Here is an 18455-nt window from a genome sequence, read left to right as displayed (position 1 = left end):
AAGCTTTTGCACTGTGACAGTCTATTAGTGTTCAGCTTTATTTGAAAGCTCTGCTGTGTCATTGCTTTATGTCAGTACAATCATAACTGTGCTTTTATATTCTGTAGTACCATGACTTTGGTGTTGAAGGTGGTGAACTCTGGTTGGCTGCAAGTTCAGATCGACGTGTCAGTGTCTGGGTCTCTGCCTGGCTGAACGATAAATGTGAGCTCATTGATTGGCTAAGCTTCCCAGCTCCTGCAAGCCCAGAGGTAAGATTAAACCTTACTGACTATATAATATGTACATTCAGCATTACAGCCAGGGGCTGCTCTAGACATTTCGCCGCCCCAAGCGTGGCAGCATGCCGCGGGGGGCGCTCTGCCGGTCGCCAGTCCCGCGGCTCCAGTGGACCAGCGGACCCTCTGCAGGCAAGCCGCCTAAGACTGGCTGCCTGCCGCCCTCCCGGCAACCGGCAGAGTGCCCCCCGCAGCATGCCGCACCAAGCATGCACTTGGCATGCTGGGGCCTGGAGCCGCCTCTGGTTACAGCCAAAGCCAGGAGTAGAGCCAATGCCTCCAACACCCATGCAGCATTACCTATTTCTGCTTGCAAAAGGTTTACCCGAGAACTGTTAACAACCAAGCTGTGTGTATATAAACAGAACAGTGTGTGGTTTTGAATCTTTCTTTAAGAAGTAGATTTGCAATGTGAATGCAGCACTGCATAATTCCTGAGAGGGTATTTGCTTTGTAAGCATTTCAAGTCAAAAAATTAAATTTGCAAACAGTTGGTACCTCTGTGCTATACAAAACACAGGGACAGGATTTTTTTGAGAATATGAACCAGGAGTCAGCAAAGTCGGTATACAAAGAGAGAACTAACTTGGCTGCTCAGAAATAGCATTGGTGTTCTGATCTAGTAGGCTCATGGTTACATAGGTTACTACAGCCTACTAGATCAGGAATTTCACATGGAACAGCCTAAGTGTACGGCACTTCACAGAACACTTAGGCAGGGTCCCTGACCAGAACTTCTGCCCCAAATTAGATACAAGACGTAGGACAGAAGTTGAGACATGAGACGGTGAGGAGATTGATGTAAGAAGGCTTTGGGAAAGAAGTGGGTTTGGGGGAAGAGGAGGATCCTTACTGCACAGGAAGTGGAGTGGTATGTGGCAGAATGTAAGTGGTAGGTAACTCTTCCGATATGAAGCAGCGGCTCATCAGATTATCAACCTTAAGCTTAATCAGTCTTAGATACTGCATTGGCAGTTTCAGCAATAAGTCCGGTGATGCCATTTGAAGTTTTTTCTATTTATCCTCAAATATTAAAGAGGTAGTCACACTCACTGTGCAGGCAATGGACTGTCTAACTGAGTTCTCACCACAGTGAATTGGAATGAGTTTTATTGTTTCAACTAGATTGGCATCCAGTACTAGGGATTTGATCTTTTTGAAACTATTTTCACTCCCTGAGAAATTAACAACCCCATCATATCCATGACTTACTCCAGTATTTGCTCCTAGCAGTGTACATGATGCTGGGTGGTATTCAGTATGTTAAATCCTGCTTATGTCATATGATCCTACCACAGCATACAGCGGAGACTCATGTTAGGTGCCCAGGTCGATATACGTTTGTTCGTCATTCCTTAGCAGTGAGCACATCTGTGTTGGAGTGCAGCATAAGAACAGGTGAAGGTTCCTCCTCAGTATTAACTACATAGTGCAGTGGGTCACAAGCTTATGCTGCTGACGGATTTAAAGAGGAAATGCTGACACAGCTAATCACTCTCCTTTCTTTTTCCCAGCATGCCTGGCCTTGCTGAAATAAGCTAATTCTGCTCCTTTTTTGTTTCCCTTCCTAGGCCCCTAGCAGTCTCCCTCCTAGCCTGGCGGCTTTCTGTCCTTGGGACAATAGTACTTTGGTGTACGTAGGCTTTGGGATGCAGAAGGAGATCCTCTTTTACAGCTTGTGCCGGAAACAGGTACACTGTGTCTTCCCTCTCCAACCTGCCATCCTCACTGGGGCAAGTTCACGAGAGGAGTTACAAATTGCTACAAACTCCTCTGTGCTGATATTGGAAAACTGTGGCATTCACCCTGGTCACTGAGTCCAGCTTTAGCTCATGGCAAGTGACACACAACAAAAATAATACAGAAGATAATGTGGTGCTCCTCTGCCATGGCTTTGGAAACCTAAAGGTCAAACAGATGTAGCATGGGAATGCTGCAGTGAAAGATAGCCAGGTGCTGGAATGTCGGTATTCTCTGTGGCACCCCGATATACAGAGCAGCACCCAGTGTAACTGATGTGGGCCAGCAGTCAAGCAGTTGAAATAGAATGAAACATGTTACATGTGTGTGATAAGGTTGGGGATGGTAGATTCCACCTAATAGACAGTTAATTGTACAGCTTTTCATTCCCACAAACCTTTTAAGTCTGACAGTGGTCACCAATGAATAGCCGGGGGTGCTGAGGCTCAAGGTAGAGCTGCATGCATGAAGCTTGCAAAGCACCTGGCTGCTGCAACTGCTCTGTTTTTTACTTTCGTGAACATTAATATTCTCAGAGGTAACATCTTTTATTGGACCAGTTTCTGTTGGTGAAAGAGACATGCTTGAAACTCTTAAGACTGCTCTGGAAATGAAGAGCTTGGCAGCTTCTGAGCTCCGAGGGGCTGTGCAGCTGTCAGTGCTGGTGACCGTCTGTCAGTTGGCCTCCAGCAGAGTGTCAGTTAACGGCTCTATTCTGCTGCACAATAATTTAAAGAACTGGTGTCAATGTTTCTCTTGCTTTCATGCAGGTAGTCGAGAAGATCCCCTTGTCGCACTTTGCCACATCACTGAGCCTGTCTCCAGCAGCGCACTTCCTGGCTGTGGGTTTCAATGGTAAGTGTCCAGAGGACATGCTTAAGTCAAACACTGCCACACATGGATCCCCTCCTTCCTGGCATACTGCTAGTGGTGGCTGCACCAGGAACAACAGTTCACCTGTGATTCTGGGGTTGTCTCCCATTTCCCATCTCTGCATGAACAGCCAAGTCTTTCTTCCTTAGTAGCAACCAAAAAACCCCCCTTCTTCATGTGGAGGTACGGCCTGTGGGATGCAGGGAGTTTCCTCCATCTCCATGAGCAGGATGTGCTTTGATCTGGCAGAAAAAGGCATCATGAGATCCCATAGTTGAAAGCCGAAGTTAGATAAATTCAGACTAGAAATAAGACACCATTTTGTTTACAGTGCAGGTAATTAACCACTGGAACAACTTACCGAGGGATGTGGGTAAGTTTGTGAAACAAATGCTCTAGCTCAGGTTCTCCAACTTCATTGCACCGCAACTGCATTCTGACAACAAAAATTACTACATGACCCCAGGACAGGGACCCACGCCTGAGCCCTACCACCCCACGTAGGGGGGCCAAAGCTCAAGCATGAGCCCTGTGGCCCAAAGCCAGAGCGCTGCAGTCCCAGCCAGGGGGCCTGTAACCTAAGCCCCGATGCCCAGGGCTGAAGCCCTCAGGCTTCAGCACCAGGTGGTGGGACTCGGGCTTCAGCCCTGGGCTCCAGCAAGTCTAAGCCAGTCCTGGCAACCCCATTAAAATGGAGTTGGGACCCACTTTGGGGTCCCAACCCACAGTTTGAGAACCGCTGCTCTAGCTCAAACAGAAGTTATGAGCTAGATGCAGGAATCACTGGCTGAGGTTTTCTGCCCTATATTATGCAGGAGGTTGGGCTAGATGAGCATATTGGTCCCTTCTGACTTTAAAATTTATGCGTTTATGTCCTCCTCTTTGAGAACACTTCATTAAATTGTCTCCTTGTCTCTAAGTTTGCCAGGAAAGCTCTAAATGATGCAATATCTCTAAGTGCATGTTCTGCAGCATATGTTCTGTGGCCTGACAGTCTGACACACAGCATGGCACTGCTATTGTCACACCCCCTCATTCTGATTACCAGCCACTAATTGCCTGCTTGCTTCTGTTAGCAACCCTTCCACTTCTCTCAGCTAATCAAGGAGCAGTTTCAGTGTGTGGGGGAAGGTTTCCCTTCGAACTCAGGGCAAGATGGTAATTATCAGTAAACAGCTAAACACAATAAAACAGACGAGGGTGGGAGCTTTTACTTTATTAGAGGACCTTGGACACAAAGAAACTGCCTTCAACTCTTAATCCCGCTGGTTCCCCCATCCCACCAGCATAGCTGTCTCTAGTGCAGAGCTAGGGAACGAGAGGCACCCATCTGTGTGTCTTTATGCACGTCCATGGGCACAGGGAAAGTGACTTAGCTCTGCAGTTCTTGAACCCAAAGCCCTCACAAGGGGGGAGATTGGTCCATGGAATTGTGAAAGATTCTCTTTCCCTTTCCCATCAAGGTGACCGATTCCAGTCCTGGCTAGAACAGCAGTGACCTATGTATATTTGACCCCAGTGAAAGGAGCAGGGTGGCTTGTGGGAGAGAAAAGCTGTGTCGTTTCAGTTCCTCTCAGACAAGAGCATACAGCACAAAAACCACAGTTGTGGTTGGCTCTAGATGCCAGCAAGGATGCCAGTCTCTAATGAATAAACATGGAGATTGAATTATCCTTAGAGGTGGCCCCTCTCACTCCTAGACAAGACATGTGATCAGCAGCCGGGGATCATTGTAAGAGAGGTTGCCCCGTTTCTCTATCTGTTATGCAAATAGACATATTTGCTCTCCATTGCTGTCATGCCCTTCACAAAACGGAATGTACTTTACTTCTAAAACTGGAGAGGGCTGCAAGGGAACTCTGATATAGCAAGTAGCGTCCCAGAAGTGTTGGTTTTTCTATGTGCCAAAGGGTGTGGGTCACTTTCTGAGTCTGGGATGTGGCTGTGTTTGCTCCACAGAGCGTGTACTGAGGCTGATTGACTGCACGACAAGAACGGAACAAGACTTCGTGGGGCACGATGACTCCGTTCACCTCTGCAGATTCACCCCTTCGGGCAAACGCCTCTTCACAGCTTCCTACAATGAAATTCTGGTGTGGGAGATAACGAGCACATGAACTGAGCCAGCTTGGCTCCTACCAGAGTTGAGAGAAGTTTTCTAAACAACTGTTTTACTCCGTCATGAATCGAGGAAGATAATGTGAGAAGAGAAATGTTTCCATCTGTCTTGGGCTATTAGCAACTGAATAAATCTGATCCAGACCCTTGCAATCCTCAGTCACTGCTGGGTAGTAATCCCCTTTCAGTCTCTACCAGCCATTGTGTTCCAGTTCCCAAGGCACGGCACCCAAAACTAACCAGAAATTGGGGTTGCCCGGTATTTAATCATAAATCTAATTCTGCTTTAACACGCAACCTGACTTACAGGATGTGAAATGAATTTGGGGTCTTAGTGAACAGTATCTAAATTAGAAAGGGCACTCTCACAGTTGGTACCTTCTTGGCAGCCTAAGCAGAGGCTGAGAATTGAATGGGGCAAGAAGACTGGATTCCTCTCTCCCCCACTAGGAGTGGTCCACCAGGTCAGGACTAAGGAACACTGCAGTGTCAGGGAAGGGAAGATTTTTCTGCCACCGCCTGTGCTGTGTTCTGTGGTTAAATGGAGGACAATTTCCAGGGCTGTCAAGCCTTTCACTCACACTAACATCCCGTGCAAAAGAAAACACCCCACACACTCGTGAAAGGGATGGCTGTCCCTTGACCTCGTTCTGTTTTCATGCTCCTTCAGGGTTTTCATTCCTAGGCTTTCCATGGGCGGGAGTCTGGCATGCCCCACCTGACGCAGACACATGGCATTTTAATTTGTAAATTATCAGGACCCAGTGGCTCCGGGTGTCATTTTGTATGTAACATAGCATCAATTTTTATTGGGAAGAGTTTTGTATTGGTTTTTATAAGCTGTATAGTTCTTAAATAAAAGTGTTGGGTTGATTTTCTGTCTGGTTGGTTCACCCTAGTTCCTTTTATTGGCAGTAGCATTTCTAGTTGGATACGCATGTGACAATGTAGAACTTATTCCCAAAAGGGTGCCCATTCAGTCTGCCTGCAGATACACCTTTCACACCACAGCGAGGAACTGAACTAGGGAGGACCCTTTCCCAGATTCAAATCTAATGAAGTAGAGTCTCTGTCATTCTCTCTCACTGCTCCTTTGCAGCTGCAGTCTTGGATATTAAGTCTAAATTCTGTTGCTCTGTGTATTGACAGGAGGCATAAGTGTGTCACTTACCTGAAGAAATTAGCTGAATGAGCTATAATTCTGCATTACAATGCTGCTCTGTTTCACCAGAGTTAATACAGAGTAACTTTGTCTCTGGAGTTGCACTACTGTAACTGAGATCAGAATCTGGCCCAAAGGCTCCTGCTTTGGTGCAAGGCGTGTTTAGCTGGCTGAGCTGTTTTTAAAAATCATACAAGTGGTGACTGAGGAGTGTTGAGAACACTAGACAGTAATACTCTGCTCTGGGAGTGTTCCTCTTTAGTGGTCCACTGTGCTCTTCTCTGCACTTACTCCCTTGGGCCAGATTCTGCAATGCAGCTCTGAAGGCAAAGGGAATTCTGAGCATGGAGCAGATACACAATTGGACCTCCTGGATCAGTGATATTGGTGTTGCAGTGTTTGAGGAGATCATCTTGCTGCTACAAACCATACATGCATGATAGAAAATAGCCCCAGCTTCAAACTTCTGCAGTGTCATTCTGGAAAGGAGGAGTTTTAGAGGCAGCAGAAGCACCAGCTAGGAGGGAGAAAATGCCATGATGAGCACATCAAGGCACTTCTAAGACAAATGGTGCCTGTCTGAAACTCCAGTTATATGATGAACCTGCTTGGTTTCAGGGGAGGAGCTTTGGGGTGTCAGGGTGGAAACTAGAAGGCTGTCTTCTGACTGCACAACATGGCATGTATGTCTTGGCACCTAATCTTCATCAATCAGGCTTAATGTTTCAGGCTGCATGTTGATCAACAGCTGTGATCAAGAACACCCCTGCCACCTACCAGATTTGAGTCGTGTACAGGTAAGTGTATTTAGTGGGTGAATGTGGAGTTCACACCCAACAGTGGATGCTGTCAGAGGTGGGATGTTCAAATAGAAGAACTGCTGGCTTGTTGCAGCATGGTAAATCTTACGTACCTGAACCAGTGGCAACCATAGCTTTGCCATAATCTGGCAACGAGAAGGGACAATCTGCTGACACCGTCATGAGCTGATGGATCAGGAGTATGTGTACTGGCAAAGGAAATGTGGTGTTAAAACTAAGCAACTATTCTAAGGGGCCAAGCTGCCCTACTAGGAAAACCCGCATTATCTCTTTAAGAGAGTGCCACTCTGCTGTGTGTGTGTGTAGTTGCTGCATGTTTTAACAGCAGAGATTCTAAAGTAGTTAAGCCAATTGTGGGTGTGTGTACTCCTTTCTGCAGTTTTCCACTAGGGTGGACTGCAAACACTGCAAAACAGGCATGTGGGATAAGTAGGTAATGATGGGGTTAGGGTGTATGGGATGGTGGAGTTCATCAGTGTATGACTGCAAAATGGGCTCAAATTTTAACAACTGTGCAACACGGAGAGGATTGCATTGGCAACATCTCAGGGTTCTGAGAGTTGTTCGTAATTTGCATTGGTCCAATTATGCACCGAGTGGTTGACTGCAGCATCAGGATGTTTTAGCTTGCAATGTGCCATCCCTCTCTGCATGCAGGAGACCCTCGCATGCAGGAACCTGAAATTCCTGTTATCTGCACTCAACCCAAGCATTTTGGATTGGGACAGAGCATTGTCTACTGAGAGCTGTATCTAGGGCAGGGGAGGGCAAACTATGGCCCATGGGCTGGATCTGGCCCACCGGCTGTTCTAAACTGACCTGCAAGCTGCACCACGTGGCTTGGCCCTCCTCCAGACAGGGTGCTGGGTCGGGGGCCGGACCACACGGCTTGGCCCCACTCCAGTGCTTCATCCAGGGTGCTGGGTGGGGGCCGCACCATGCGCCTTGGCCCCGCTCTGCTGCTCTGGTCGGGGCCACATCATAAGGCTCCCGGAAGCCATGGCATGGTCCTGCTCCATCTCCTATGCATGGCAATGGGAGCTGCAGGGGCGGTGTCTGCAGATGGGGCAGCGTGCAGAGTTGCTGGGCTGTGCCTCCACATAGGAGCCAGAGAACAGACATGCTACTGCTTCTGGGAGCCGCTTGAGGCAAGCCCCGCTCAGAGCCTGCACCCCCTGATCCTCTCCCCACACCCCAACACCCTGCTGCAATCCTGATGCCCCTTCCCCTCTCCAAACCCCTCAATCCCAGCCTGGAGCACCCTCCTGCACCCCAAAACTCTCATCCCCAGCCCCACCTGAGAGCCTGCACCCCCAGCTGGAACCTGCACCCCTGCCCCAGCCTTGATCCCCCTCCCCCCCTCCAAACCCCTCGGGCCCAGAGCACCCTCCTGCACCCCAAACTCCTCAGCCCCAGCCTGACCCCAGAGCCTGCACCCCTTCATGTACCCCAACCCCAATTTTGTGAGCATTCATGACCTGCCATACAATTTCTATTCCCCCACGTGGTCCTCAGGCCAAAAAGTTTACCCACCCCTGATCTAGAGGCTAGGACAGAAGCATGCTGGCCCTCTCGTCATTGTGGACCAGGTTGTGTATGAAAGAGGTGGTTATGTTGCCCAGGGTTCGAACTCAGGCTCAAGCCTAACCCTCCTTCCATCTGCACACAAATTGTGCTAGCCTAGGGCTCAGACCCAAGTCCCAGAACCCCAGGGGGTGGAGGGTCTGAGCCTGAGTCAAGGCCAGGGTTCAAGTTCAGGTCCTACTGTTCGGCAGTGTAAATTCAGCCCCAGTGGATGTGTCCTCGGGGAATCCACCCCAGGATCCCACAGGCTGACTTTCTTTGTCCTCGGGACAACCAAGTTGGGTGGGCGGGTGGCTGTCAAATTTTCCGACAGTTGAACAAGGGGCTACAGCAACCACATTTTGGGAGGGTGCTAGGTACTCTGGGGTCGGAGGGCTGGACTCGGGCCCAGGTTGGGACCCAGGGTTCACTTCCTAACCAGGGCTTGCATGCAGATGCTCAAGCCAGGGTCTGCGTCCCCTCCCACCCTGAGCTGGCCTGAGAAGTGGGGGCTGGGCTGCAGGGCACCCTGCCCCATGGTACCCTTCTTCCACCGCCCACTGACTTCACTGGAAGCCGGGATCGGGCCCTAGATAACCCAAGCCCCGATCTCCCCACCCAACCCTGGGATTGAGGGGCGCCTCCCCCGGCCGGTCCTTCGCTGTGCGCCGGGCGGCCAGGTGCTGCCGTGCCCCGACTGGCCGCACGGTGGCGCTGCCGGCCCCGACCCCCACAGTAGCTCCGCGAGCGACGCTCGTGCCTCACGTCTCGGGCCCACGTGCTCTGCGGTGAAGCCGGAAGTGGGGCCGGGACTCGAGAGGGCCGTGGGCTGAGGGGGGAGGGGCAGCGCCGCGGCCTGACACCCCTGGCGCGGGAGAGAAGGCGGCGATGAAGCGAGACGTGCGCATCCTCCTGGTGGGGGAGGGTAAGAGCCGAGCCCTGGCTGTGGGGGGGGACGGGATCCTGGGACAACAGGGGAGTGGCAGGGGTCTCGGCTCCCGCCTTGGGGCAGCCTGGGTAATGGGGACAGACCCCCCCCCCGCAGAGAGATCAGCCCCCCTCGGGGCAGGCTGGGTAATGGGGACAGACCCCCCCCGCAGAGAGATCAGCCCCCCTCGGGGCAGCCTGGGTAATGGGGACAGACCCCCCCCCCGCAGAGAGATCAGCCCCTCCCCCCTGCAGAGAGATCAGCCCCCCTCGGGGCAGGCTGGGTAATGGGGATAGACCCCCCTGCAGAGAGATCAGTTCTCCTTGGGGCAAGCTGAGTAATGGGAACAGATCAGTCCCTCCCCCCCTGCAGAGAGATCAGCCCCCCTCGGGGCAGTCTGGGTAATGGGGAAGTTTCTTAAACATTTTAAAAACTTTATTTACTTTACATACAACAATAGTTTACTTATGTATTATAGACTTATAGAAAGAGACCTTCTAAAAACGTTAAAATGTATTACTTGCACACGAAACCTTAAATTAGAGCGAATAAATGAAGACTCGGCACACCACTTCTGAAAGGTTGTCGACCCCTGCCCAAGGTCATGCAGCCCATCAGCCCCAGAGCTGAGAGTGGAGCCTGGCTCTCCTGCCCCCCAGGCCTGTGTTGGAACCACTAGACCATTCTGCCTACTTTGCCCTATATCTGAAAGGAATCAGCTGGTAGGAATTAACCTACCATTGCCTTGTGAATTAGGGAAAAGGAGCGGGGCTTGCCAGGAGCAGAATTTTCTGTAAATTAGCCCTAGTTATGAAACATAGCGATATCCGAAGTCCCTCCTGTTCCATCCATGACTGCCAGGGTGTCTGGGATGTCCCATTGACCAACCCTAAGGAGCGGGCTGCTGCTGTGCTGGCTCTCCATTGCTGATTCAGTGGGGAGACACACACAATGTACAAATTTGGTAACAGGAAAAGGTGGGGGACCAGATCCTGCGTTATTGTAAACTGGCCTCATTTCACTGTAGTCAGTGGGGTGACACTGACTTACACTGGCTAGGGATTTGGCCATGTTTCTCCTTTTAACAGTAACTGACACCATATACACTGGATTTTCCATTAACGCTGAGATTACTGAATGTGTCCCTTCCCTATTTTAAAGGGTGGCACAGTTGTGATCAGCAGAGGTGCTTGAGCTGGGATCCCCTCACACTTTTAAAGAGGGGAGGCTGGTGGTAGAGAATGCTCTGCAAGGCACATTTCTTTATGCAGTGTTGTGGAGGGTGGCTTTGGATGGAGTCGTTAGATTGCCCACGAGGAAGGGGCAGGTTTTGCCCTGCTGGCAGTTTGTATTTACCTTTGTCATGTGGGAGAACAGCACCTTCAGCACTGGACAGGTGCCCCCTTTTTATTGTTATACTGATCCAAAGAAAGGAAAGATCTCTCATGTGTGAAGTGTGGCGAATGGACATGACTTCAAGAACCTTACACTCCCTGTTTGACCTGTACGTCAGTGGGGTTCCATTGGGTTTTAGCATTGCCTTTCCCTCTTTTAGAAAGAGGGGCAGAGAGCAGGCAGCAGGAGAAACAATCTCAGCGTTCTGCTTGTACATGTGCTTCACAGAGGCACTGAGGCAATATTAACAAGCATGGTTCTTGCTTATAGGGCTTCAGCCATGGGATCCAGTGCCAGCCAGGGAGTGGGTTAGGGAAACGAATGGCAGAAGGATTCAATCCTTGCCCATTAATTTCCCATAATCCTTAACCCAGAGTGTTCTGGGATGTAGAGTCCTACCACATAGCAGACTTAAAATGGTCAAAAGTCCCTCATTTGAAAAATACGACCTTAGGTGTGGGGAGGGAAGAGGGCTTTGAGGGCCTGACCAGATGTGAAGGCCAGGAGAAGGCTCGAGCCGAGAGATGTCTTTTAATCTTGGTTTCAGAAATGCACCTCAGGGCTTGTCTACATGGGGGCATTCCCTGGTGTAATTGTACTGCTAGTCAGCTGTAGTTCCACCCCTCTAACTCCCCATAAGGACACTTATGCCAGCGGAAGAGTGCTTTTCCAGGTTATTTTATGTCACTCGGAAAGTGATGTAAATTCATCTGGAGAAAGACACTGTCGTCTTCAGAATAACTGTGTCCATGTGAGAAGTTAGATCAGTATAACCGTACCGCTCTAGGTATGCTGGTGAATTCCCCACGCAGACCAGCCCCCAGAGCTGTTTGTGCACAGGCATCTCAGCTGGGACGTGTGCAATTACAATGTAGACATTTCCCACTATTCCAGCTCCACACAGCATTTTCAAATATTAATAACGTTCCATTTTTTCACACTTAGCTCTTCACTGAGAGCTGCGTCTGTGTCAGCTTTCAAGGTGCAGCTCTCTGGTTCAGTTTTTATTATTTATTTGGAGCTTCTTTTTAAAAAGTGCAGCCTGTTCAGGAGGCGATTGCATTGTAGTGGTGGTAGCACAGAGCTAACAATCAGAAAACCTAGGTTTGATTCCTGACTGCCCCAACGTGCTGTGTAATGTCAGGCAAGTCCTTTGACCTCTTTGTTTCTTGGTGATCCCATGGGTAATCCCCCACCTTCGTAAAGCTCTCTCCCAGCTAGTGCTTTCCATCCATAGAAATTCCCCTTATTAAGGAGGTCAACAAGTAGTGGGACAAAGTAACAGCCATTTATAAACAGATCCGTGAAGCCTGTCTAGGCTACAGGCAGAAGGGAAGGAAGGAGTGGATTACACCCAGGACCTGGAACGCTATAGCAACCAGACAAGCCCTGAAGAAAAAAGTTGTAGACACAAAATCCCAGAAGCTAAAGGATAAATACCACGAGCAGTATAGCAAGGCAGGCCGGGAGGTCAAACGCCTTGTGAGAGCAGACAAACGGCATTATACTGATAATCAGGCAATGCAAGCAGAGGATGAAGCTGCTCGTGGTGAACTAGGAACCATCTACAAAATGACACGGCTTATCAATGGTAAATGGCAGACGCCAGCAAACATTCTCATCAGGAATAAACAAGGCCACCTACTAACAACCAAAAAAGATCAAGAAATACGCTGGACAGAGCATTTCAAAGAATTGCTGAACAGGGAGCCAACTAAAGATGAAGCAAACATCCAGGAGGCAGAAGATGATCTTGATATCAACACAGACACCCCAACTAAGGAAAAGATCATTCAAGCCATCAAATCCTTAAAAAATGGGAATGTCTCTGGCAAGGAGAACTTGAATGCAGAATTGTTCAAGATAAATCCTAAATTAGCAGCATCTATCCTGGCCCCTCTATTTACATCAGTCTAGGAAAGGGGAAAAGTGCCAGATGAGTGGACCAGTGGGGTTATAGTGAAGATACCAAAGAAAGGAATTCTCAGTGATTGTAATAACTGGCAACACATTTTTATCTGTGCCAAGCAAAGTATTGTGTAAGATCATAGTCTCGTGTATATCAGAGGCAGTTGATAGGGGGGAGGGATAGCTCAGTGGTTTGAGCATTCGCCTACTAAACCTAGGGTTGTGAGTTCAATCCTTGAGGGGGCCATTTAGGGAACTGGGGTAAAAATCTGGGGGTTGGTCCTACTTTGAGCAGCAGGTTGGACTGGATGATCTCCTGAGGTCCCTTCCAACCTTGATGTTCTATGATAGCGTTCTCAGAAAAGAGCAAGCTGGTTTTCAGAAAGGGCATGGATGCACGGACCAGATCTTCACTCTACAAAGCACAATAGAACAATGCTAAGAATGATAATGGCAGTGCAACATACATTTCATAGACTTTGAGAAGGCTTTTGATAGCATTCACAGGACCAGCCTATGGCACATTCTGTGGGCATATGGAATTCCTTTCCGTATAATCAACATCATCAAAAGCTTCTATTTCAACCTTACATGCAGCGGTGATCACAGGGAGCTCAGTTTTGAAGTCAAAACAGGAATATGTCAGGGGTGTGTCATGTCTGCAGTCCTTCAACGTGGCCATTGACTGGGTAATACGGCTTACAACAGAAGACATGCCAAGAGACATTATATGGACACTCTTCTCATCCCTTGAAGACCTGGACTTCTCAGATGATCTCGCCCTCCTATCACATATCCAACACCATATATAAGAAAAAACAACTCGACTCAATGCATTCAGCCAGCAAATAGGACTGAAAATCAACCGCAGTAAGGCAGATATCATGATCGTTAATATTGTCTCACCATCACCAGTACAGATAGAGGATTATGTTCTCACCAATGCAGAAACATTCACATACTTGGGCAGCACCATCAGCCAGGATGGTGGAACAAGGTAGGACATCAGGAACAAAATCAGTAAAGCCAGGAACACCTTCAGGAGCTTAAGTGCAGTCTGGAAATCATCAAAATACAACACCAAAACCAAACTCAAGATTTATCAGAGCTGCGTACTGTACTTTCAACATTACTTTATAGTGCAGAATGCTGGGGAATGAGGAAGTATGACATGTCCAAACTGTCCATACAACCTACCTCAGAAAAATCCTCCATATCTTTTGGCCCAGAACAATCTCAAACCAAGATCTGTCGAGACAGTACAGCCAAGAGGATCCAAGCACCATCATTGCCAGGAGGCAGTGGAAATGGGTAGGTCATGTGCTTCGAATGGAAACTGATTCCATCGCCAGAGTAGCAATAAGATGGACACCTGAAGGCAAGCGAAAACAAGGCTGCCCAAAAACAACATGGCGAAGAGCTGTGGAAGCCGAGCTGAAAAACCTGGGGCACAGCTGGGGAACCATTGAAAGACTTACCAGAAACAGAGAGGAGGGGAGGAGCGTTGTTGCTGCCCTAAATGCCAGAGGTGTCATAGGAACGTGTTGATGATGATTAGGGAACTATCTTTGTCATGCTCTCAGAACTCAAAAAATAGCTGATGGGATTTTCCTCAAGCTTTCCAGACAGATCCTCCTGGAGCCTGAGCAAAGAAAATTGCACCCCAAAGAGCAAATGCTCTGGGAAGGCAGGCATATGTGAAAGCGAGGTTAGCTTCTGAACCGTTTACTGATAGGAAACTATGGTATTTATTGTTGGGGGGGGGGCATGGTGGTAATGTGGCACTGATTCCCCTCTCTGCTTCACACAACAGTTGGGACTTCAGAGTTAAGGGCAGGTGTGAATGTTGAAGGGAGCCTGTAACCTTCAGTGGTCTTAGGAAATTTCACCCTTTAGCCTCTGGGCTTAGAATGAATTTGCCTTCATCTCTTTGCCCCAACCCCCCACCCCTCTGCTTTGCGACCTGGGCAGATTTCAGCCCCTAGCATCTGATGGCTCTGCCACCTCCATTCCCAAATGCCAGGCCTGCAAAGGTCCAGCCTGAACCTCCTGCCTTTCTTTCTCTCGCAGCCCAGGTGGGGAAGACATCGCTGATTATGGCTCTGGTGGGCGAGGAGTTCCCTGAGGAGGTGAGCGAGGGACAGTTTGCCTCTCCTGTGTGTTTTTAATGCGTCCTGGGAGGGCGAATGTCTGTCTATAAGGGGGCAGAGGCCAGCAGAGCCTCTAGATGTGAGACCAGTGTTAATAGGCTCATCGCTACTGTCCAGGCAGAATGAGCCTGGAGCAGCAGAATCTTTACCGCCTTTCTGGGGGTGTGACTGAGTCTGAGAGGCAGGCTTCTCCACTTGATTTTCTTACCGCAGTCCTGCTTTGGAGAGCAGCCTGCTCCAAGGTGCCAGGGGGTTTCTCTATAGCCTGCTGCTGTTGGGGCTTTAGAATGAGGAGCCAGCCTGAACAGCTGTCTGCTCTGTTCCATGCATTGCCCACTGCTCTGTTCCGTGCATTGCCCTAGTCAGCCCAAAGCAGTGTCCCTGTCCTCGCCTCCACCTCTTAGCCGCAATGTGTCCTCTCTAGCAGGGCAGTTCAGGCTGCTGTCCCTGGTCCAGCTGGGAAAGTCCCTTGAAGTGGTCACACACTGTTCTCTGCTCTTCTGTGTACATGCAGAGAGCCCCGAGCTGCAGCCATCTGTGTGAAATGCAGAGTAGCCAGCCTGCCTTCATGCACTGTAGAGCTGCTTCCAGCTCCAGGACATGGGCTGCTTTAGTAAGGGAAAACATAATTAGCCCAAATGGCCAGCGTCTCCCCCTGCCGGGGAGCAGATGGTCTAAGTCCCTGAGCCCCTTGCTGGCCCTCGGTGTCACTTGCACTGCTGCAGCGTGAGGGCTCGGTGGGATAAATCTAAATGCCTGCCCCATTTCCACAGCAAAGCCCAGCTAATCAGCTTAATGCTCTTCCCAGGCTGCTGGGAGGTCAGTGCTTCAGGTCGATGTTTGTGTAAGGTTTAAGGGGCAATGGAAGTGCTTAGGAGTTTATCTGCAGGCCAGGAAGGGGGAGATTTGCCCTTCCAGATCCCCTCTTCTCATGGGCAAGAGAAAGTCTGGAGCTCCCCTGGTCATTCAGTGTCGTGCCGTTTCAGCCTCTCCCTCCACGGTGCACCGCCAAGGCTGGAGATTATTTTAATGCAGAGCCAGTGAGGTGCACAGTGCAGGCCAATAGTGCCAGAACATCGACTGGCCCCTGCCCTGGATCCACAGCAGAACTTGGGTTCAGATGTGAGTGCTGGAGTAGCCCTGAGTAAGAAGTCAGGCATTACTCCTTCTGCTAGCTGATCAACAGGCTGGGAAGTAACGTCCACTCTCCATGTCCATTCTCTGCTGGGCTAGCTTCCCCCTGAGCCTCTCTGTGCTGATGGACCCACATCTGCCCTGGAGGGAGCACCTCTTGGAAGAGCGCAAGGCTAATCCCGTGTCTCCCACTCCTGAGCTGTGGCTCTTTTGAGGCGTGTGCTGTGGCCTCGGGGGGTGGGGGAGGATAGTGCTGAGCCTCAAAAGCTCATGTAGTCCCTGACTCCTCCTCTTTTGTGTCTTTAAGGTGACAGAAGTCCTGTGTGTCTCCTCTTTGTTGTATTCAGCATAGACCTGCCTGTCACCTCCCTCCCCCCCACATGCTGTGCCCCGGGGCTAGCTCCTCCTCACCCTGCCCCGCTGACCTTGTCTCTTTGTTTTGAAGGTGCCCCCTCGTGCAGAGGAGATCACAATCCCAGCCGACGTCACACCTGAGAAAGTCCCCACCCACATTGTGGACTACTCAGGTAGGGCCCCCTTCCCCCTGCACACCATTGCACCTTCACTGCTCCACCTCCAGCTCTTCCTACTCCTTCCATCCTCACCAGAACCCAAGCTGTGTACCCCATGCTGTGCGCAACCCCCATCCCAGCTGTGCCACGCTGCCAGTTCACGTGGACAGTCGAGAAACAGAGGGTGGCAGCCGGGTAACTCTGCCTTTTTCCCTTTCAGAATCAGAGCAAACAGAGGATGAGTTGCAGGAGGAGATCACCAAGGTGAGTGAGGATAGGAGCCTGGGGCAGCTGCGTTTGAGATGGCAAGTCAGGGTGTCTGATTCTTTGTCTGTGCAGCCAGCCCATCAGCTTCGCTGAGCTCTGCGATAGGCCATCTCAAGAGTAGTGTTGTCAGTTTTGTTAACAGTTTGCATAACCTCTTCCCTCTTCTCACTTTGCTAGCTCAAGGTCAGTGCTCTTGCTTTCTGAAGTGATTGCCCAGGGGGGTTCTCAGGAGAGGCAGAAGACTGGGCATTGTGGGCCTGGGCAAGGCGGCTTGATTTGATCATCAGAGCAACCTTCTGGTGAACAATCTGTGCTGATCCCCAGAAGAGTGGACAGGACCCAGCTGTTAGCAGTTCTTGGCAGGTCTGGCAGATTGGGTGAGGGCAGGAGGGGGAAGTCTCATTGTTATGGCTAATAAAACTGGACGTCTTTTCAAATCCTTGTTTGAGCTCAGCCTTCTCCCCTCTCCATCCCGGAGATCCCATGGGGAAGGAACTAAGCTGGAGGGGCTGTGTGAACCTGCTCCCTCCACCCCACCAGAGCAAGGGTGTATACAAGAGGCTTAAAGTGGTTACATTAAACCCTGCCTAAACCCTTGTGTCTTTCTGGGATTAGCAATAAACTCTCTCCCTAAAGGGGCAGCGATCCGCCCGTCTGCTCATTTAAAAGCACTCCCGCTGGTGCCACCTGAAGGGGGGTTCATGGTGGAATTGGAGGGGAAGGGCGGGGACCCATGCAAAGCATAACAAGCAGATAGAAAAGCTGATCATGCCACAGTGCAGTGGCTGGGAGCTGTGGGGGGTGTAGCACATGGTGGTAGTCAGGGTTGGAGTTCTGCCCCAGGTGGGGAAGGTGCTGGCTATCTCTGTGATCCTACAGTCCGGCACCTAACAGTGGCAGCTCCAAGGCTTACCCGTCTGCTGAGCCAGAGCTGGGCTGCCGAGATCCCTAGTTGGTCACTCCAGAGAGGGTCTGGACACTTGGTAGTACACATCTGTCCTAGGAAGAAATTGATGCTCAGTGACGGCAGAGAATGGAGGGGAGGGATTTCTTCATGCTTAGAAATCCAACATCAGGACGCTGTCTGCTTAGGGGCTTGATGCTGGGGTATGGAGTCTCTCCCCAGTTCAGAGCCAACCCACACTGGCAGCAAGCAAAGCAGTGTCAGCTGAGACTATTTGCTAGGCTGTGGATCAGGGTCTCGCCGAAGCTCCCAGGGAGCAAGTTTCCACATTGTAAAATCCACCCTCACTATTGGCGTTAGGAGGCCGGCTTGGCAGTCAGAGCGGAGAGGGCTGGCTGGCTGGCTGAGGGATTCGTACTGCTGCCCAGCATTGCAGCTGATCTCCTCTCCCGCTTCTGGAGCGGAGTTGAGTCCTATTATGAGGATGGAGGTGGGAGAAGCTGCCAGGGCCACTCTCTGGGCTGGACTGTGAGTGACACAGTGTCAGGCTGCTGGGCTGTTGCCTTTCAGCAGCAACTGGGTCACTGAAGATCAACCCATAATGAAATTGGAGCTCTGGCCTCGTGCCAGGGTGGGTTTTGGCAGCTGGAATTACAGAAAGCATCTGTTCAGTTAAGAGCATCTGGCTTCTCAAGAGCTTGC

The 18455-nt window shown here is 50.2% G+C and overlaps 2 protein-coding genes across 4 annotated transcripts in view; both read left to right on the top strand.

Annotated features, from left to right (window-relative positions):
• WDR90 (WD repeat domain 90) overlaps nt 1–5887 on the top strand; it is a 66725-nt gene extending 60838 nt beyond the window's left edge. Inside the window, exons 40-43 of the mRNA XM_032794693.2 lie at nt 108–251; nt 1850–1969; nt 2789–2873; nt 4851–5887. Of these exons, the coding sequence (XP_032650584.1) occupies nt 108–251; nt 1850–1969; nt 2789–2873; nt 4851–5008 (507 nt within the window). The 3' untranslated portion in view covers nt 5009–5887. The remainder of the gene's footprint in view (nt 1–107; nt 252–1849; nt 1970–2788; nt 2874–4850) is intronic.
• Nucleotides 5888–6949: 1062 nt separating this feature from the next.
• Nucleotides 6950–18455, top strand: part of RHOT2 (ras homolog family member T2) — a 30565-nt gene continuing 19059 nt past the window's right edge. Inside the window, exons 1-4 of one of the 3 annotated variants that reach the window (XM_032794692.2) lie at nt 6950–6968; nt 14857–14915; nt 16516–16597; nt 16803–16846. In XM_032794692.2, coding sequence (XP_032650583.1) covers nt 14883–14915; nt 16516–16597; nt 16803–16846 — 159 coding nt within the window. In that variant the 5' untranslated portion in view covers nt 6950–6968; nt 14857–14882. Of the gene's footprint in view, nt 6969–9320; nt 9481–14856; nt 14916–16515; nt 16598–16802; nt 16847–18455 lie in introns of those variants that run through there. The other 2 variants (XM_032794690.2, XM_075069430.1) reach the window with 2 other exon arrangements.

The sequence above is a fragment of the Chelonoidis abingdonii genome, chromosome 9, assembly GCF_003597395.2.
Source record: "Chelonoidis abingdonii isolate Lonesome George chromosome 9, CheloAbing_2.0, whole genome shotgun sequence".
Classification (NCBI taxonomy): Eukaryota; Metazoa; Chordata; order Testudines; family Testudinidae; genus Chelonoidis; species Chelonoidis abingdonii.
Note: the sequence above shows the minus strand (reverse complement) of the source record. Positions and strands in the feature narration are given on the sequence as shown.